Source organism: Ursus maritimus, unplaced genomic scaffold (genome assembly GCF_017311325.1).
Source record: "Ursus maritimus isolate PB19 unplaced genomic scaffold, ASM1731132v1 scaffold_16, whole genome shotgun sequence".
In the NCBI taxonomy this organism is placed as follows: Eukaryota; Metazoa; Chordata; class Mammalia; order Carnivora; family Ursidae; genus Ursus; species Ursus maritimus.
The window spans coordinates 7,507,772-7,524,169 of NW_024424008.1; the positions used below are offsets into that span (position 1 = coordinate 7,507,772).

Below are 16,398 nucleotides of genomic sequence, written 5' to 3' on the forward strand. Positions count from 1 at the left end.
AAGAAATGTGTGAAGACAAGGAAGAACCCGGTGGAGATGGACTGGAATGGGAGGTAGTGGTATTCAGGATTTCAAAAATATGTACATGCATATGCATATGTGTGTATATGTGTATATACATGCATGTGTATGCACAAGTTTATATAACCGTATATATTTCCTGGTTCTGTCAACAGAAGGGGTAATAAGCAAGCCTGGTACTCAGGTTTCAGTCTCTAATACAATTGCTCACTAAAAAGTCTTAGGGCTTCTGAGAGAAATGGCTGATTCCAGGGCAGAAGAAAGGTGAATATAAGACTGAAACATCTTGTTATGCCAGGAAATATGGAAATGCTAAAAAAAAAAAAAAATTGGGATATGCCACACTGGCCAAATCTCAGACAATTTTAGCATTTTAGCACAACATAACTAAGGACAGTAATGAGTTATAGAACAATTAAAGCAACAGTTGCCATGAGCACATTTTCAAAACAGACAGATAAATGGGGGAGAAAGGACTCTTGTTTACCACAGGATGCCAGGTGCTGAGTGGTCAATGTGGAATGAGTGCTGCAGTTGGGAAAGACGTAAAATATTCATGTTGCAACCATTGTATAAAGATTGGTTCAGGAAAGATTCATCAATGGAAGCTAAGTCCAGAGGGAAATTCTGATGAGGAGCAGGGTATCTGCATGGCCTTAAAACTGTCTCCCCACAGACTGCTTATTAATTTCAAGGGAAAAAGTAATAAAGAGGGGCGCCCGGGTAGCTCAGTTGGTTAAGCATCTGCCTTCAGCTCAAGTCATGATCCTAGGGTCCTGGGATCAAGTCCTGCACTGGGCTCCTTGCTCAGTGGGGGGCCTGCTTCTCCCTCTGCCTGCCGCTCCCCCCGCTTGTGCTTACAGGCGCGCACTGTCTCTGACAAATAAAATCTTTTTTAAAAAAGTAATAAAGATACAGTGGAGAAACAGGGCAATACTTGGGTTGATGATGGGGTGGGATTGTAAGATCTTATACTGAAAACTCTTTTAAATTCTGTACTGTATACAAGTATTAACTATTCAAAAACAGGAAGAAAAATAAAACATAAAATATCTCCGAGAGTGTGGTAGGCAGAATAATGGCCCCCCAATGATGTCCACATTCTAATCCTTGGAACCTGTGATGGTGCTTGCTAAATCACTTGACAAAGGGGAATTAAGGTTGCTAATCAGCTGACTCTGAGAAGGGAAGAGTACCCTGGGTTATCCAGGTGGGCCCAATGTAATCACAAGGGTCCTTAAAAGTTAGAGAGGGAGGCAGAAGACTCAATGTCAGAATGAAAAAGGAGAAAGGCTAACTGACCACTGCCAGCTTGAAGACTAGGGGACGATGAGACAAGGAATGTGGGCAGCCTCTAGAAGCTGGAAAAGGCAAGAAAACAGACGCTCTCTGTGTCTCCAAAAAGCAATGTACTGCTGAAACCTTGCTTTTAGTCCATTGAGACCCATTCTAGACTCATCTCCAGAATTTTAAGATAATAGACTTGAGTTGTTTTAAGCCACTAAATTTTTGCTAATTTGTTTACAGCAGCAATAGGAAGGATACATAAGAAAAGTTACAATGGTTGCTTCTGAGGAAGAGGACCAGGGAAGTGGCAGGGAGACTTCTTTTCCACTATATATACTCTGGTACTGCTTAAAATTTTTATCTTGTACATTTTTTAAAGTAAAAATCACTGTTGGGGTGCCTGGGTGGCTCAGTCGGTTGAGTGTCTGACTCTTGGTTTCAGCTGAGATCATGATCTCAAGGGTGTTAAGATTGAACGCAGAGTCGAGTCTGTCAGGTTCTGTGTTCAGTGGGGAGTCTGCCTCTCCTCTCCTTCTCCCTTTTTCTCCCTCTGCCCCCCCCCCAAAATGTGTGCTCGCCCTCCCTAAAATAAATAAAAAAAAATAAATAAAATCTTTAAAGTAAAAATCACTGTAGTCACTAAATAAACGACAGTCACTTCAGGAGTTCTCTACTGATTTCAAAGTAAAGTACAAGTCCTCTGGCTCATCCCCAAGGCCCTCTACACTTCCTACCCATAATCCAGCAAGTGGCCAGGTTCTCCCAGGTCTCTAACATGCAAACCTTATTTCTTTTTTCTTTTTTTGCCATTACTTAAATCGTTATTTTCTTTCAATCTTATAATTTTCAGTATATATGTTATACATTTATAAATTAAATTTATGCCTAGCTATTTCCTTCTTTTTGATGCTATTTTATTTATTTTTATTTTTTTTATAATAATATTTTTTTATTATGTTAGTCACCATACAGTACATCCCTGGTTTTTGATGTAAAGTTCCATGATTCATTAGTTGTGTATAACACCCAGTGCACCATGCAATACGTGCCCTCCTTACTACCCATCACCAGCCTATCCCAGGCAAACCTTATTTCTGTCACTGACTCACCTGAAAAGCTTTCCTCCTTCCTTCTGCTTGTTTCAACTCTACCTGTCCTTCGGGAACTGCCTCCAGTCCCCCTCCTCCACAAAGCTTCTACAATGACAACACTGATCTTCCCCTCCTCATTCACTACCCGAGTTTATTCTGCCCTTTGTGTAAGTTTATTTCAAAGTCCTGCACTGTCCTGCGCTGTTCTCAGTGTGCTTTGTGTATAAGCCTTTGCACCAAACCAGCACTCTATAGGATGTAGTCTGAAGGAAGGGCCTGTTATCTTTTTCTTTTTTATTTCCTCTAACACCCAGTGCCCATTATAAATACACTCATTCAACAAATATTTACCAAGTAGCCATCATGTGCTAAGGATATTGCAGGGTGCTAGGAATATAAGCACTGCAGATCCAGACCCTAGCTTCAGAGAACACATTATGTAACAAAGGAGAGATCTATTGATCAAATAGCTATATGACTACATGTTGTGGTATGTGTAAGAAAGAAATGATACAGGACACTTTAAGAGCATATATCAGAGGAACCTAGAAAAGGGATACTGGTGGTCAGCTGCAGGAAAATAATTAATAGTTGCTGAATTAAGTATGAATACTTAAATTTGCAATTAGATAAATCAGAGGGCAATTAATTCACTTAGAATCACAAAATATGAGAACAGAAGGAAGCTTTGAGATTGCAATCCAATGATCTAGCTTTACAGATGGGGAAAATGAGGCTCAGTGAGGGTGAGGGACTCCTCAAGGTTGCACAGCAAGGCTGAGTTAGTGCCAGGTCACCTGATCGCCACTTAGCACTTCCAACTACACAGGGTTCATTACTTCAAAGGGAGTTCCTGAAGGATTCCTGAAGTGGCAAGCTCCTTCTTCTGCCACATTTAAAAGAATTCATTTCCAAAACGATATCCAGGAAGGAGTCTGTGGTAATAAACCTATAGAGAGCATCTCTGCTGTGCTCTTTCTGGAACACTGCCAGGCCTCTGTATAGAGGAAGAGACAGCATGAAGGCTAGAAGCACAACTCCTTTTGGGGTGGGAAACCTGGCCCTGGGCAAACCCCTAGTCTGACTCTAGGATAGGAACTTTGCTGCTATTCTGCAGGCCTTGACCTTCAGGTTGACGTCCCTTCTTAAAGCTGCAGTGCTGCCCTTTGTGCATTCTGTCCACGAGCACATTCAATGAAGGAGCAAGAATGGGCCAGCAAAGGGCAGATGGCCTTGCCTTGGGAAATCTGAATTCTACTCAGCTCTGTTTCCAGGCCCAGTGCAGGTGGAGGAGCACACTGGACAGAGAACAGACCTGGCCCAGCTGATGCTGACCTCTCCTTCACCCAGGGGAGACTTGGCCTCCAGCTGCCACTGTTGGCGGTGATGAGATCATGCCGGATACCAGCCAGGCTCATCCGAGGACTGCTTGGAGCCCATTAGAGCCTTGATGAAATGCGGGTGCCTGGATGGCAGGCGGCTCTGGAGAGCTTGGGCTCTGGTGGCCAGGCGCTCATCTGTAACTCAACCATGCAGTGACTCTTCTACACCCACAGGATCTGGGATACAGAAATATCTTTCCCTGGGGGTTAGCAAGGACAGTTCTTCATTCTGCACTGGGTGAGGGGCTGACTAGGCCAAGGACAGAGTAAGGACTCAGGGTCACTGAGGGTCCCCGTTAGCCTTGACCTACCATGTGGACTGCAAATATACCACCACAGAACCCCTCCATTCCCCACAATGCCCCTGACTGGGGTGCTGGCTCCCTGTGGATGACTAGCACCCAGCACTCTCCATAGGACTTTCTCAAGTTAAGTGATGAACTGACATTTACACTTCAGGTCTCAAAACATTTGTTCAGGGAAGACTTCTCTTGCTTCAGACCAGATTAGGTCCCCATCACGCTCTCATAGGACCCTCTATTCTTCCTTAATAATACTTATCTCAGTGACAATTAGCTAATAATTTTGGAATTATTTGCCTAATGTCTATATTCTGCCAGAGTTTAAGCTTCACAAGGATAGGGAGGTACCATAAACGTTGTTAAAGTAATAAAAGGAAATCAACAAAAAACCAGTTTTACAACAAAAAGAGAAAGTTTTACAGATAAGTTTTGAATAGTATTCTTTAAAAGGAAATTTTTTTTTAAAGATTTTATTTATTTATTTGACAGAGAGAGAGAGCCAGCGAGAGAGGGAACACAAGCAGGGGGAGTGGGAGAGGAAGAAGCAGGCTCCCAGCGGAGGAGCCTGATGTGGGGCTCGATCCCAGAACGCTGGGATCACGCCCTGAGCTGAAGGCAGACGCTTAACGACTGCGCCACCCAGGCGCCCCTAAAAGGAAACTTTTATATACAATACAGGAGCTCCTCCAGGCTTTCTGGCCTGCAACCATTCACCAACACAAGCCAATCATTCCTAGGTTTTCTGGGGTTTTTTTTGTTGTTGTTTTGTTTTAATTAGAGAGAGAAAGAGCAAGCATGAGCAGGGAGAGGGGCAGAGGGAGAGGCAGAAGCAGACTCCCCGCTGAGCAGGGAGCCTGACTTGGGGCTCGATCCTAGGACCCTGAGATCATGACCTAAGCCGAAGGCAGATGCTTAACCGACTGAGCCACCCGGGCGCCCCAAATCGTTCCTGATTCTGAGTGGCATGGTGGATTTTCTTTCTTTCACTTGTAACAGCTTTACTGAGATACAATGTATATACCATAAAACTCACCCACTTAAATATATATTTAATGCTTTTTTAGTATATTTACAGAGTTGTACAACCATTATCATAATCTAATTTTAGAATATTTTTACCGTCCACCAAAGAAACATTGTACCCATTAGCAGTCACTCCCCATCCCTCCACAGACAACTCTTGGGCTGGAGGGTTTTTAGCTCTGTATCCAAACAATATGAGGAAACCTTCAGTGTCCAATTATTTGACATGATCTCTTCATGATACAGATGAAAAAAAGTGACTCCAGACATGCCACAAGTCCTACAGGGGTGAGATGGTGGCAAGCTGGGTGCCTGCGTCCTAATGGCAGAGCTCTGATCTCTCTGCTACACAGTCTGACTGTGTGTCCCAAACATTCTATCCCACTAGAATTCAAGTTACTTGAGGGCAGAGGCTATATTCTGCTCATCTGTCTTCCCTTCTTGCCCAGGAGTACCATCAGAGCAGTGATAGTGATACCTCAGGTGTGAGCCTTGATACCAGTCCTTGATGAGATAAGTAAGTACACTGAGAATGTCTGGAAACTTTTAAAGCAACTTAGGATAATTTTATATCTGTTGAACCTAATGACAAATGCGGGCCTCTATTTTGTATGCCTTTTTAAAATATAATCTTTCCAGTAATTTGTTTTTATTGTTTTTTATAAAAGTACTGGCTCATGACAGATTGCAAATTAAAACAACAACAAAAAGAAACAGATCTTCCACAGATTGAGATGTGCTTCCTTAGAGCAACCCATTCTCCACTCCTTTGTGCTTCCCCTTTTCCCTCTTGGTTTCCTTGTATCCCTTGCACTGGCTCTTCTCATGCTCACACCTGAAAGGTAGGTTCTCAGTTGTATACTCGGGTCTCTTTAGCTCTACAACTTTCCATGGGCAACACACAGACGCAGCCAGCTTCCACCACCAAGAGACCAACAGCTCTGAAATTTTCATGCCCAACTTGAGAGTTTTTTCTCTCTTGAGCCTCAGACCCATTTATCCAACTGCCTGCCACACACTTCTCCAAGAGTGTCCCACAGGCTCCCTGATTGGTCAACAGCTATTTATTAATCACCTATCATATGCCAGCTGTGAGGGGTTTTTTCCCCCTAGGAGCTACGAAGAGAGTAATAAAATAAAGAGACAAGGTCTCTGATCATAAGGCTTACATTTTAGTGGGGGAGAGAGAGAGAGATGATGAACCAATAAACAGGATCATTTTAGGGACTGATAAATAGCAGAAAAGGAGGTAAAATGGGCTAATATGAGAGAAAGTGACCGGGGAGCTATTTTACTGGTGTGCTCAGGGAAGACCTCTCTGAGGTGGTGACGTCTGAGTTGAGACCTAAATTCCCAAGGGGGAAATGATCCCAATCACTGGGAGAGGTAGGTACAGAGGCCCTGCCAAGGAAAGGAGTTCGGTGTGCCTGAGGGACAGAGTAGGCCAGTGTAAGTGGAGAAGAGTGAACGAGGGGGGAGAGTGGCTAGAGATGAGGTCACATAGGCAGGCAGGGTCTGGGTTCTGTGGGGCCTTATAGGCTCCGGTAAGGAGTATGGATTTCATTTTGGTGTCAGTGGCATACCAATGGAAGATTTTAAGTAGAACAATGACAAGACTTACGTTTTTTTTTTTTTTTTTTTAAAGATTTTATATATTTATTTGACAGAGATAGAGACAGCCAGCGAGAGAGGGAACACAAGCAGGGGGAGTGGGAGAGGAAGAAGCAGGCTCATAGCGGAGGAGCCTGATGTGGGGCTCGATCCCAGAACACCGGGATCACGCCCTGAGCCGAAGGCAGACACTTAACCGCTGTGCCACCCAGGCGCCCCAAGACTTATGTTTTAAAAAGATCCCCTGGGCTACTATTTGGAGGATGGATCTGGGGAGACAAAAGTGGAAATGGTGGGACTATCCAAGAAGACGTGCTGACCATCAACCTGGGACTAGAGCTGCAGCCATGGAAATGGGAAAGCAGGAACGGGTTCAAGATGCGCTTCAGAGGTACAACTGATAGGACTTACCGAAGGACCTACAGGAAAATGTCAGGGAAAAAGACAATTCAAGCATGATGCCAGGACTTGCGGCCTGAAAACTATACAGATGAGGGTATCATATATTGAGATGCAGAAGACCTGGCAGATGCCAATTTTGGGAGAAAAGTAGATGCATATTTTGGCCAGGTTGACACTGAGACTGAGGGAAAAACAGGAGCTGGGGGAGTGGATTAAGTGACTAGGGATCATTCTTTTTCAGGACTTTTACCATGAAGGGGTGGAGAGAAATGAGGTGGCAGCTGCAGGGAGATACGGGGCCCCAGGAAATTTTTAGTTTGCTTTGTTGTTTAAGATGGGTGATATTAGGGCATGTTTTAATGCTGATTGGAATTAGCCAGCAGAGGGGACAAAGATAATGCAGGAGAGATAAGGGATAACTAGAGGGGCAAAGTCCTCGAGAAGCGAGAGGAAACAGGAGCCTGAGCCGAAATGCAGGGCTGGTCTTAGGAACTGCAGAGGAAGGAGGGCAGCATTCGAGTACAGATAGGGATAGGCCAGTGGAAGCAGTGGGAAGATGAGATAGCTCCCTTCTGACTACAATGTATTTTCTGTAGGAAGTGTGAGGTGGGATCGTTGGCTTGGGAGCTGGAGGAGGTCTGAGGAAAAAGAAGTATAAAAAAGTCTCTAGAATAAGATGGTGAGTTTACTCACAAGTACAGTGGGGTGGATGGCAGTTGAGATTTACGGTTGTAAATGCGAAGTGAGTCCACTTAGCATGGTTGTGTGATCTTTTTCTCCAGCAATATTCAGTTCTTCCGATACAGACATGAAGTAAAAAGAAATTGGGTTTAACTAGGGTTAGTGTTTCATCAGCTGAGTGCAAAGAAGGGAGACAGCAGCAAGGGAACCATCAGAACATCGGGCCGTGGAATCTAAAAGTGGGAGAGGAGGAGGAAATATTCAAAATAGCACTGGTCATTCCCCTGTACCTCCAGTCCTGTATTTCCTATCTCGGCCCAGGTACATGCCACCTACTCAGCCATCCAACCCAGAACCTGGCCTCTTCTTGACGACGACTCCTCTTGCACGGTCTGATCCTATGGATCCTACACCTCACTCTTTCTGGGATCAGTCTTCTCTCCCTTCCCACTGCACCTGCCTTGGCTGAGGCCTCACCTAGACAACTGCAACAGCTTTTAAATGAAATATTTTCCCTTTCTCCAACCACTCTCCTTCTTATCCACGTTTTTCCATTTTCTTTAACCTTTCTTTCAAGTATAACATATATACAGAAAAGTACAAAAAAAACATAAGGGTATAGCTCAAAGAATTCTCATCAAGGTGGATACAGTTGCACGACCAGCACCTAGATAAAGAAATAGAATAAATAATGCATCCCAGAAGCCCCCTGGTGCCCTCTCCCAGTCGCTACCTGGCTGCTTGAAGGTAACCACTACCTTGACTTCTTACACCACTGGTTAGTATTATCTATTTTTTTTTAAAAGATTTTATTTATTTATTAGACAGAGATAGAGACAGCCAGCGAGAGAGGGAACACAAGCAGGAGTGGGAGAGGAAGAAGCAGGCTCATAGCGGAGGAGCCTGACGTGGGGCTCGATCCCATAACGCCGGGATCATGCCCTGAGCCGAAGGCAGACGCTTAACTGCTGTGCCACCCAGGCGCCCCAGTATTATCTATTTTGAACTCTGTATATAAATGCAGTCATACAGTAAGTACTTTTTCATGTCTGGCTTGTGTCCAGAATGTTAGGTTTGTGAGATTCACTCGTGTTGAAAGAGACTGTTTGCTCATTCATTCATTCAATTGATTATTCCATTGTGTGAACATTCCATAATTTATTTATCCATTCAATTACTCGTAAACATTTTTGAAACTCCTAAACCATTTTTCACGTTAACATAAATCCAATCCTTCCCTCCCCTAAATTTTAATGCCTTCCCACTGGAGGATAAAGTCCAATTTCCTTAGCAGAGCTTGGTAGAGGCCTCCATTATTGGCTCCTGCTTTCCATTCTCACCTTCTGAGCCTTCCATCCATACCCTATAAATCCGGCTCTTCTGAACTATCTGCAATGTACTGAATGTATTGAAGTACGCTGCTTCATACTCCATGCCTCTGTAGATGCTGTTCCCTCTGCCTTTCTCCTTCATTCACCTGATAAACTTGTATTCATCCTATAAGACTTAGGGCAGAAACCATCCCCTACACCATGCTTCCCCCGCCCTCCCCAGGGACTGAAAGGTCTTTTCTCTGCGATCCCGCGGCACCTCCTATACATCTCCATTAATATACCCAATAGCAATTCTTTGTTAAAATGTCTGATTTCCTCTCTGAACTATGAGTTCCTTAAGGGCAAAGACCATGTCTGGATCATCTTTATTTCCCAGGTGCCTAGGGTAGGACCTATGACAGGAGAGGTGCTCAGTAAGTGCTTGAAAAATGAATGAAAAGACTTGCCCAGGGGTTACATGAGATGCTGGAGCTGGAAGGGGTCCATGGGATCAGCTACTCTAGCTTCTCTATTTTTACTGAGGAGAAGAAGGGATTTGCCTAAAGGAGAAAGGATTTGCTGGTAGCCAGAACATCTGATCTTCAGCCCAGTGTTCATTCCCCTTCTTTGCATTGCTGGCAAGAATCAGAGGGTGAAGTTTCCAGAGGCAGCCTGAGGCAAAGCCGACTCCCTCAGCATCTGGCAGTACAGCCAGATGGACAGACAGTGAAGTGGAACAAGAAATGGAACTCTAAGTTTCCAGCCCCCAAAACAAACTAACAGGCTGTTAAAGGGAAGATGTCAGCACTGGAACGGCTCTTTGCCTTAGGCGGAGATGGTGGGGAATGTGACTCATTTGATGATGGCTGGTTAACACTGACGACTGAGCTGTGCCCTTGGGAGAGAAGGCCAAGGAAGAGCCATGAAAGTAGGTAGAAGAAAAGAGGCTAAGGGAATCCCTGGGGAAAGTGCTATTAGGTTTCAGAAAGGCCAAGTGTTTCTGAGCTGATGAGCACTGAAAAGGCAGTGGTACTGTAACTGCGAAGATAGCTGCAAAGAGGTGGCTCGTGTGTGAAGCTCTAAAATACCAGATACGATCTGACACTAAGAACAAGAGGGCCAGGAAACAAGGGTGCCACATCTCCAAACAGAAAATCTACAGTGGCCTCAGAGATTTATCAGTGCATCCAAACAGGTACTCAACTCTGTGCAGAGCACCGTGGCAAAGGAGGCAGGGGCAAATCAGACACCGTCTTCACCCTCAATCTACCCCCGCAATCTAGTAGGGGGGACTGGACCGAAATCCCAGGGAGTAGGGGAGAGTTCAGAAGGGAAGTGGCATTAAAGATGGGAACTGACTGGCAGAAACACCTGCACGAGGAAAGGCACCAAGGTGCGAACTCTGAGGCGACATTACTGTACAGCTGGATATCAGGGTGGCAGTGGGAAAAAAGTTAGGTGAGGGTTGAACTGGAACAACTCCAAAACCAGGTTAGAAAGTTAGGATGGGTAGGATCCTTTTTATATTTTGTGTGTGTGTGTGTGTGTGTGTGTGTGTGTGTGTGTACCCGTATACATGTATGTATTTATTTGAAGATTTTATTTCCTTTAAGTAATCTCTACACCCAACAAAAGGCTCCAACCCCAAGAGTCACATGCTCCACAGACCTTGCCAGCCAGGTGCCCCTATTTTGTATTTATTTTTTAACGAGTAAGCACTGAGTGTTTTTGAAGTTAATAATAACAGGTATTATCTATAAAGTGCCTACTTTGTAGAAACTACACATGCCCTGCTCCTAACAAAACCATCGAGAGTAGGCGGCGTGCTCCCATTTCCAGGTGAGCAAAGAGAACCTCAGAGCAGTCCGTAGCATGCCCAGGATCACAGGCTACGGGGTGGTAGGGCTGGCATTCAGATCCTGACTCCACAGTTCAGGCTCTTTTCCTTGCAGCTTTCCTCAACTGGGCTTCTCCTCTGAACCACATATAGAAAATTATCTGAGTAACAATTTTCTCAATTCTCCCAAGAACGGTGCCTAACTCGGACCATTTTGGATGCCTGGGAGAGGAGTTATTCCTCGTGTACAGTGGATGTCTTATAGCATTAGGGCTCAGTTCCCTGGAGGAACCCTGGTCGAGAAAGGCTGCCATGATTGAAGGTATGTTTCAGGAAGATGGATCCAGCAGTGGGATCACATCCCTGGGAGGAAACAGCTGCGAAAGCCCCTGAAGAGTCCTAGAAATACTGGCAGAGTCGGCTCCAGGGGCTTGAGGGAGGCAGCCCCCCACCCTCCCCGATTACTCCTCTTCCCAGTCATCCTGTCTCTCCCACCCTCCCTCCCTCCAACCTTTTCTTGTACTTGGCAGTTGAGTGCTGAGGCAGAGCTTTCCAGCTCATCAGCCAACAACACAGGCAGAAGCAGCAGGTTCACAGAATGAAAACCACAAAGTCCTCCACTTCTGTGGGGAGCTCAGGAGTGGCAAACTGGTACTCGTGAACTCAGAACTCAGAACCCATCCACAGAAATCTGTCTGGCAAACTCCCATTATCCTTCCTGATAAGGCTTAAGCACAACCCCCGCCCTCTACCCCCAGGCTTCCTACAACTGACGCCACCTCCCCGCTCACTAAGCAGAGGCAGGTATTTCCTCCTTTATGTCCCCAGAGCTCCTGTCCAGTCCCCTGCCAGACACCTACCCAGCTGTCCCTGCCTGTTTCCGTATCTATCTCCTCTACCAGTCTGAGAGTCTCTCAGGGTCAGGGTCAATTTGCCTGATCCATCTTAGGGTGCCTTCAAGTCTATGGTCTCAGAAATGACAACCACCTACCCCACAGTGACAATCCAGAGCCGAGATCTAAACCCAGGTCTGTCAGACTCCCAAGCTTGTGTTCTTTTCACTACATTAGAAGACCTCCTAAAGATGAAGAATGACCTGTGCTAAGCACCCAGCCCAACACTGCAAGAGTTCGGAGGTGGTGCTGTGAGAGTGGACCAGAGCACCAAGAGAAGCTTCCTGAGAGAGGGAGGCCTTGAGGAGCCCGAGGACCTAGATGAGAAGACAGGAAACACAGTGGTGTTTTAGGCAGGGTGCAGAAGTTGTGGCAGAAAGAGAATTAAGAATTCTTTAGGCAGGAGCACAGGTTTTACATGAGGAGGAAATAAGGAGGATTACGGCTGTCAGGGGGAGAGCTTGACTTCTTTATATAATCATGGCGCACCTACCACCTATCAGGGCTTTTACAGACGTTACCACTAGTCCCCACGTTACCCCTCTGATACTTCCCGGTATTATCTGACAGACAAGAAAACTGAGGCCTAGAGAGTTAAGGCAACATATCCAAGGCAATACAGCTAGTAGGTGGCGGAGGTGGGATTTAAACCCAGGTTGGCCTGACGCTGAAGTCTGCAGTGTCCTTTCTATTACTCCAGGCTGCCTCCTAAGGGGTCAGAGAACTGCCCGCGTTAACAGACTGAGGCTGCTGCTTGGACCTCCTCCCAGCTCTCATATGGGGACCCCTGTCCAGAAGGCAAGAGCGGCTGCCTCCTCTAGCTCTAACCCTCTACAGTCTGGGGCCCTAAAGCCCTGTGGACTCAGCAATTTCAACGACAAGGGTTCTGTGTGGACCTCGTGAGCACAGGCTGCCCCTGTGCCTAGGCCTGCCTTGAATCTCTCAGAGAGCCTCCTTCTAAGTTGCTGCAGAAAGCCAGTGGCAAATATAGGCTGAGAAAGCTAGATGGGCAGGAAGGCAGGCCCTCCTGCCTTCCCTGAAACCCTCAGGAGGAGGTCAGCCGAGGTCAGAAGACTTTGGAAATGTCACTGGCAACAGCCCCTAGGACAAGGGAGCAGGATCTTGCCTCTCGGTTGGCTGGTCACACACACAGGCAGACCAAGAGAGGTCAAGGGGGGGAGGGGGATAGAAGTTGGTAGGCCTGCAGGCCCTGAGTGACGGCCACTTGTTCAGGTCAGGAAAGGAGAAATAAGTGGGTTAATGGTTTTGGCCCTTGAGGCTGGGAGGCTAGGGCAGGGTGTGTAAATGGATGCTGGGTAAGAAGGCAGGTGGGCGAACTGTAAAGTTGGGGGCTAAGGGCATCTGTTCCAAGTCAACAGGCAGAAATCATGCCCCTGGAACGGCTCAAAGGACCAGCCTTGGCCTGGGGGGGTGAGAGTGGGGGACCCTTCATAAAAGGCCTGTGCATCTTCATTTCAAAGGTGTTTGATCTGGAAGGCTGGGTGAGGGTCTCCCTTTAGAGTGAATTCCCTGTCTGTTTGGGGGCTGAGGGGAAGCAGGGAATGTAAACCACTGGACAATGGCTGGGAGTACTGATTGATTTTAAGGCTTGGCAGAAAGAAGCCCCATGGTGAATGCTCCAATTCTTAGCTGCAAATGTCTTGCCTGGGTCTTTTCAAAGGACAAAGTAAGTAGCATCTTGCTTGGAGACGTTTTCTAAGTCTCAGCTTCTTTTTTTTTTTTTTTTAAGATTTTATTTATTTGACAGAGATAGAGACAGCCAGCGAGAGAGGGAACACAAGCAGGGGGAGTGGGAGAGGAAGAAGCAAGCTCATAGCAGAAGAGCCTGATGTGGGGATCGAACCCAGATCGCTGGGATCACGCCCTCAGCTGAAGGCAGACGCTTAACCGCTGTGCCACCCAGGCGCCCCTAAGTCTCAGCTTCTGAGAGCAGTGAGTTCTTGCTTTGAAAGCATCAGTCATCCCAGGCACTGTCACCACATCCATGAGCAGCAGTTCATGCCCCAAATCCAGGCACACTCTGCTGCTCTGGGGCAGGTCGCCTAGGCTGGGGGTATGGGCCAGGCTAGGTTCTAAGCCAATGTGGCTGTGGCTGACAGAAGGTGGCAGGATTTGGGGATTACTGGGAAACCCCTCCAGCCCAATCACATGACAAGGACTAGAACATGATCTGGGAATGTTAGGCTGTGGAAGCAAGTCAGGCTCTGGACTGAAAGAAGTTTCTTTGAATACTGGATTTTGAGAAAGTGATTAGGCTGCAGAGGACAGGTGTCAGAAATGACAGAGAAGAAAATCCCAGTGTACTTAGAAAAAGATGTTTTAATCAGTTACAGAAGAACTAAAATGGACAGAATTCTGGGGAAGAAGAAAGGTTCCCTCAGTCCCTGCCAGGGTCCAAGGAAATGCCAGCCTGCCAGCTGTTGAAGGTTCCTGCCAGGAGGAGGGGGAGCAGGCAATGAGGGTGACTCAGAGGACTTCTGAGGCCCCTACCAGCTCCCAGGCTCTATGAAGAATGACCACCGACAAGAAGGACCTTGGTATCCAGGCTCAAGAGAGGGTCCCTAGGCCCTCAAGAAGTGGCAGTAAGGGCATAAACAGGCAGTCCTGTGCCATATTCACTCAGAGGCCTGGGCATGACATACCAGGTAAGATGATTCTCTCCCTACCCCAAGGAGAGGCCAGAATGGGATAAGGGGAAGTGGGAGGGAAAGTGACAGCTTCGGAAGTATCTGGCAGGGTGGCAGGTAACTCTGTACCAGACCTACGTAGAATGAGCCGAGCCCAAACTGAGGGATGGCACATACTGCCCCTCCAAATAAACCAACACTCTCCAAAGGGACGGTATTCAATCCGTGAACAAAGATTTATTGAGTGCTTACTGTAGGCCAGGTACAATACTAGGTGCTGGGGACAAATCAGTGGCCTTTACGGAGTGAGTCAAGTTAGGGAGAAGGCTACTGAACACATGAAAATAATTCCAGATTGTGACAAGAGCAATGATGGGAAGAATAGCATGCCACGATCCAGAGTAATGAAAGGGGCCTAATTTAGACTGAGGTGGGGGGGATGGGATCAAGGAGAATGTCTTTGAGACCTACACTGGCAAAGATATGAAGAGCCTCCCTCCTTGTTCCACTAGCCCTGCTCTGGAGGTCACAGGGGAGAAGAGAGGACACTTGGGGAGAGGCACAATCAAGAAAACTCAGAGCAACTCAGAGCATATGCAGACAGGTAGCATGGTGTGGCTTGTGACACACACACACATAGGCAAAGAACACATTCCAGCCACACGAAGGCAAATCACACATCACCAAGCCACTATCATGAGGTGGAGCCATGCTTGATGCATTTCCAGCTTTGGGAGGGTAACAGAGCTCTGGAGAAGCACAGATTTTCCAGAATGGAGAGGATGCCAAGTACTTTCCCTGCCAGCCCCCAACCCCATTCACCCACACACTCACCTCCATCAAGCAGCTCCTTGACAGTGCGGTAGTCATCGGCAAGGACAGCATAGTGCAGGGCTGTGCAGCCCTTGAAGCTGGCACGGTTGTTCAGCCGGTTGTTGAAGTCATCCTCTCGGGTAACCAGGACTGGGGGGACAGCAACATAAACCCTCCCATTAGCAACAAACGCCATGAGCCACCAATCTGACCTTTTTCTTGGTGTTTTATTTTCCTCGCTCACTCATCTACCTGCTTACTAAACATATAGTGCACCTACTATGTGCTGGGCCATCTGTGCAGGTCAAGAGGAGGTAAAACACGGCCAGTTAGTTCACAAGTGTTTACCGACATCTGTTATGTGTTAGGATTCATCTGGAGACACAGAAATGAATCAGATATGGTCCCTGTCTCAATCTGATGAAGGAGGCAGACAAAAACAGACGTGTAACATGCTATTTGAGATAAATGCTATGTTAGAGTTATAACAGGATGATACAGAAAGGCAGAGGGGAGCTCAGCTCCGTTTGGCCATGAAGAGAGTATCCCAAAAGATCAGAGTCTCAGAGGGTGAAGAGAAGTTATCCAGGTGAAGAGAGAAGGCTGGGGGTCGGCTAGGGGATGGTAGGTAGGTGAGAGAAAAGAGGCTGTTCCTAGCAGAACAGTTAACACACCTCTCTCTTTTGAAGATGTTTACAATTTAGTGAGTACTTAGTAGTGTTTTGTAAAGAACTTTTTAATTTTTATAAGCCATTAAAAATTTGAAACCACAAAAGAGTACAAGGTAGAAAAGGTATCATCAACAGCTCAGCAACTCAAGAAACTACATTTAATATTTTGGTATATGTCTCCTTCTCTCTCTCTATGTATTACATACATATGTATATGTATATATGTAAGTGTATGTAAGCATGCATGTACATGTGTCTCCTACACACAAATCCTACAAAGCACATACATCTCTCTCAGGCATATCTGTCCTTCAAAATTAGAGCTTACTTTATTGCAATTTTGTAATTTTTTTTTTTGCCTTTAATAATGTATTGTGAACATTTTTTTTTTGAAGGTAAGAAGAACAAGCATTTCACGTGGTC

General features: G+C 46.2%; 1 protein-coding gene across 2 annotated transcripts in view; it reads right to left on the bottom strand.

The window, feature by feature from the left end:
* The window catches only part of CLPB (caseinolytic mitochondrial matrix peptidase chaperone subunit B), a 138,167-nt gene that overhangs the window by 51,986 nt on the left and 69,783 nt on the right, over positions 1 to 16,398 (bottom strand). For both annotated transcript variants that reach the window (XM_008707307.2, XM_008707308.2), the window contains one exon: positions 15,326 to 15,454. In XM_008707307.2, the coding sequence (XP_008705529.1) occupies positions 15,326 to 15,454 (129 nt within the window). The remainder of the gene's footprint in view (positions 1 to 15,325; positions 15,455 to 16,398) is intronic.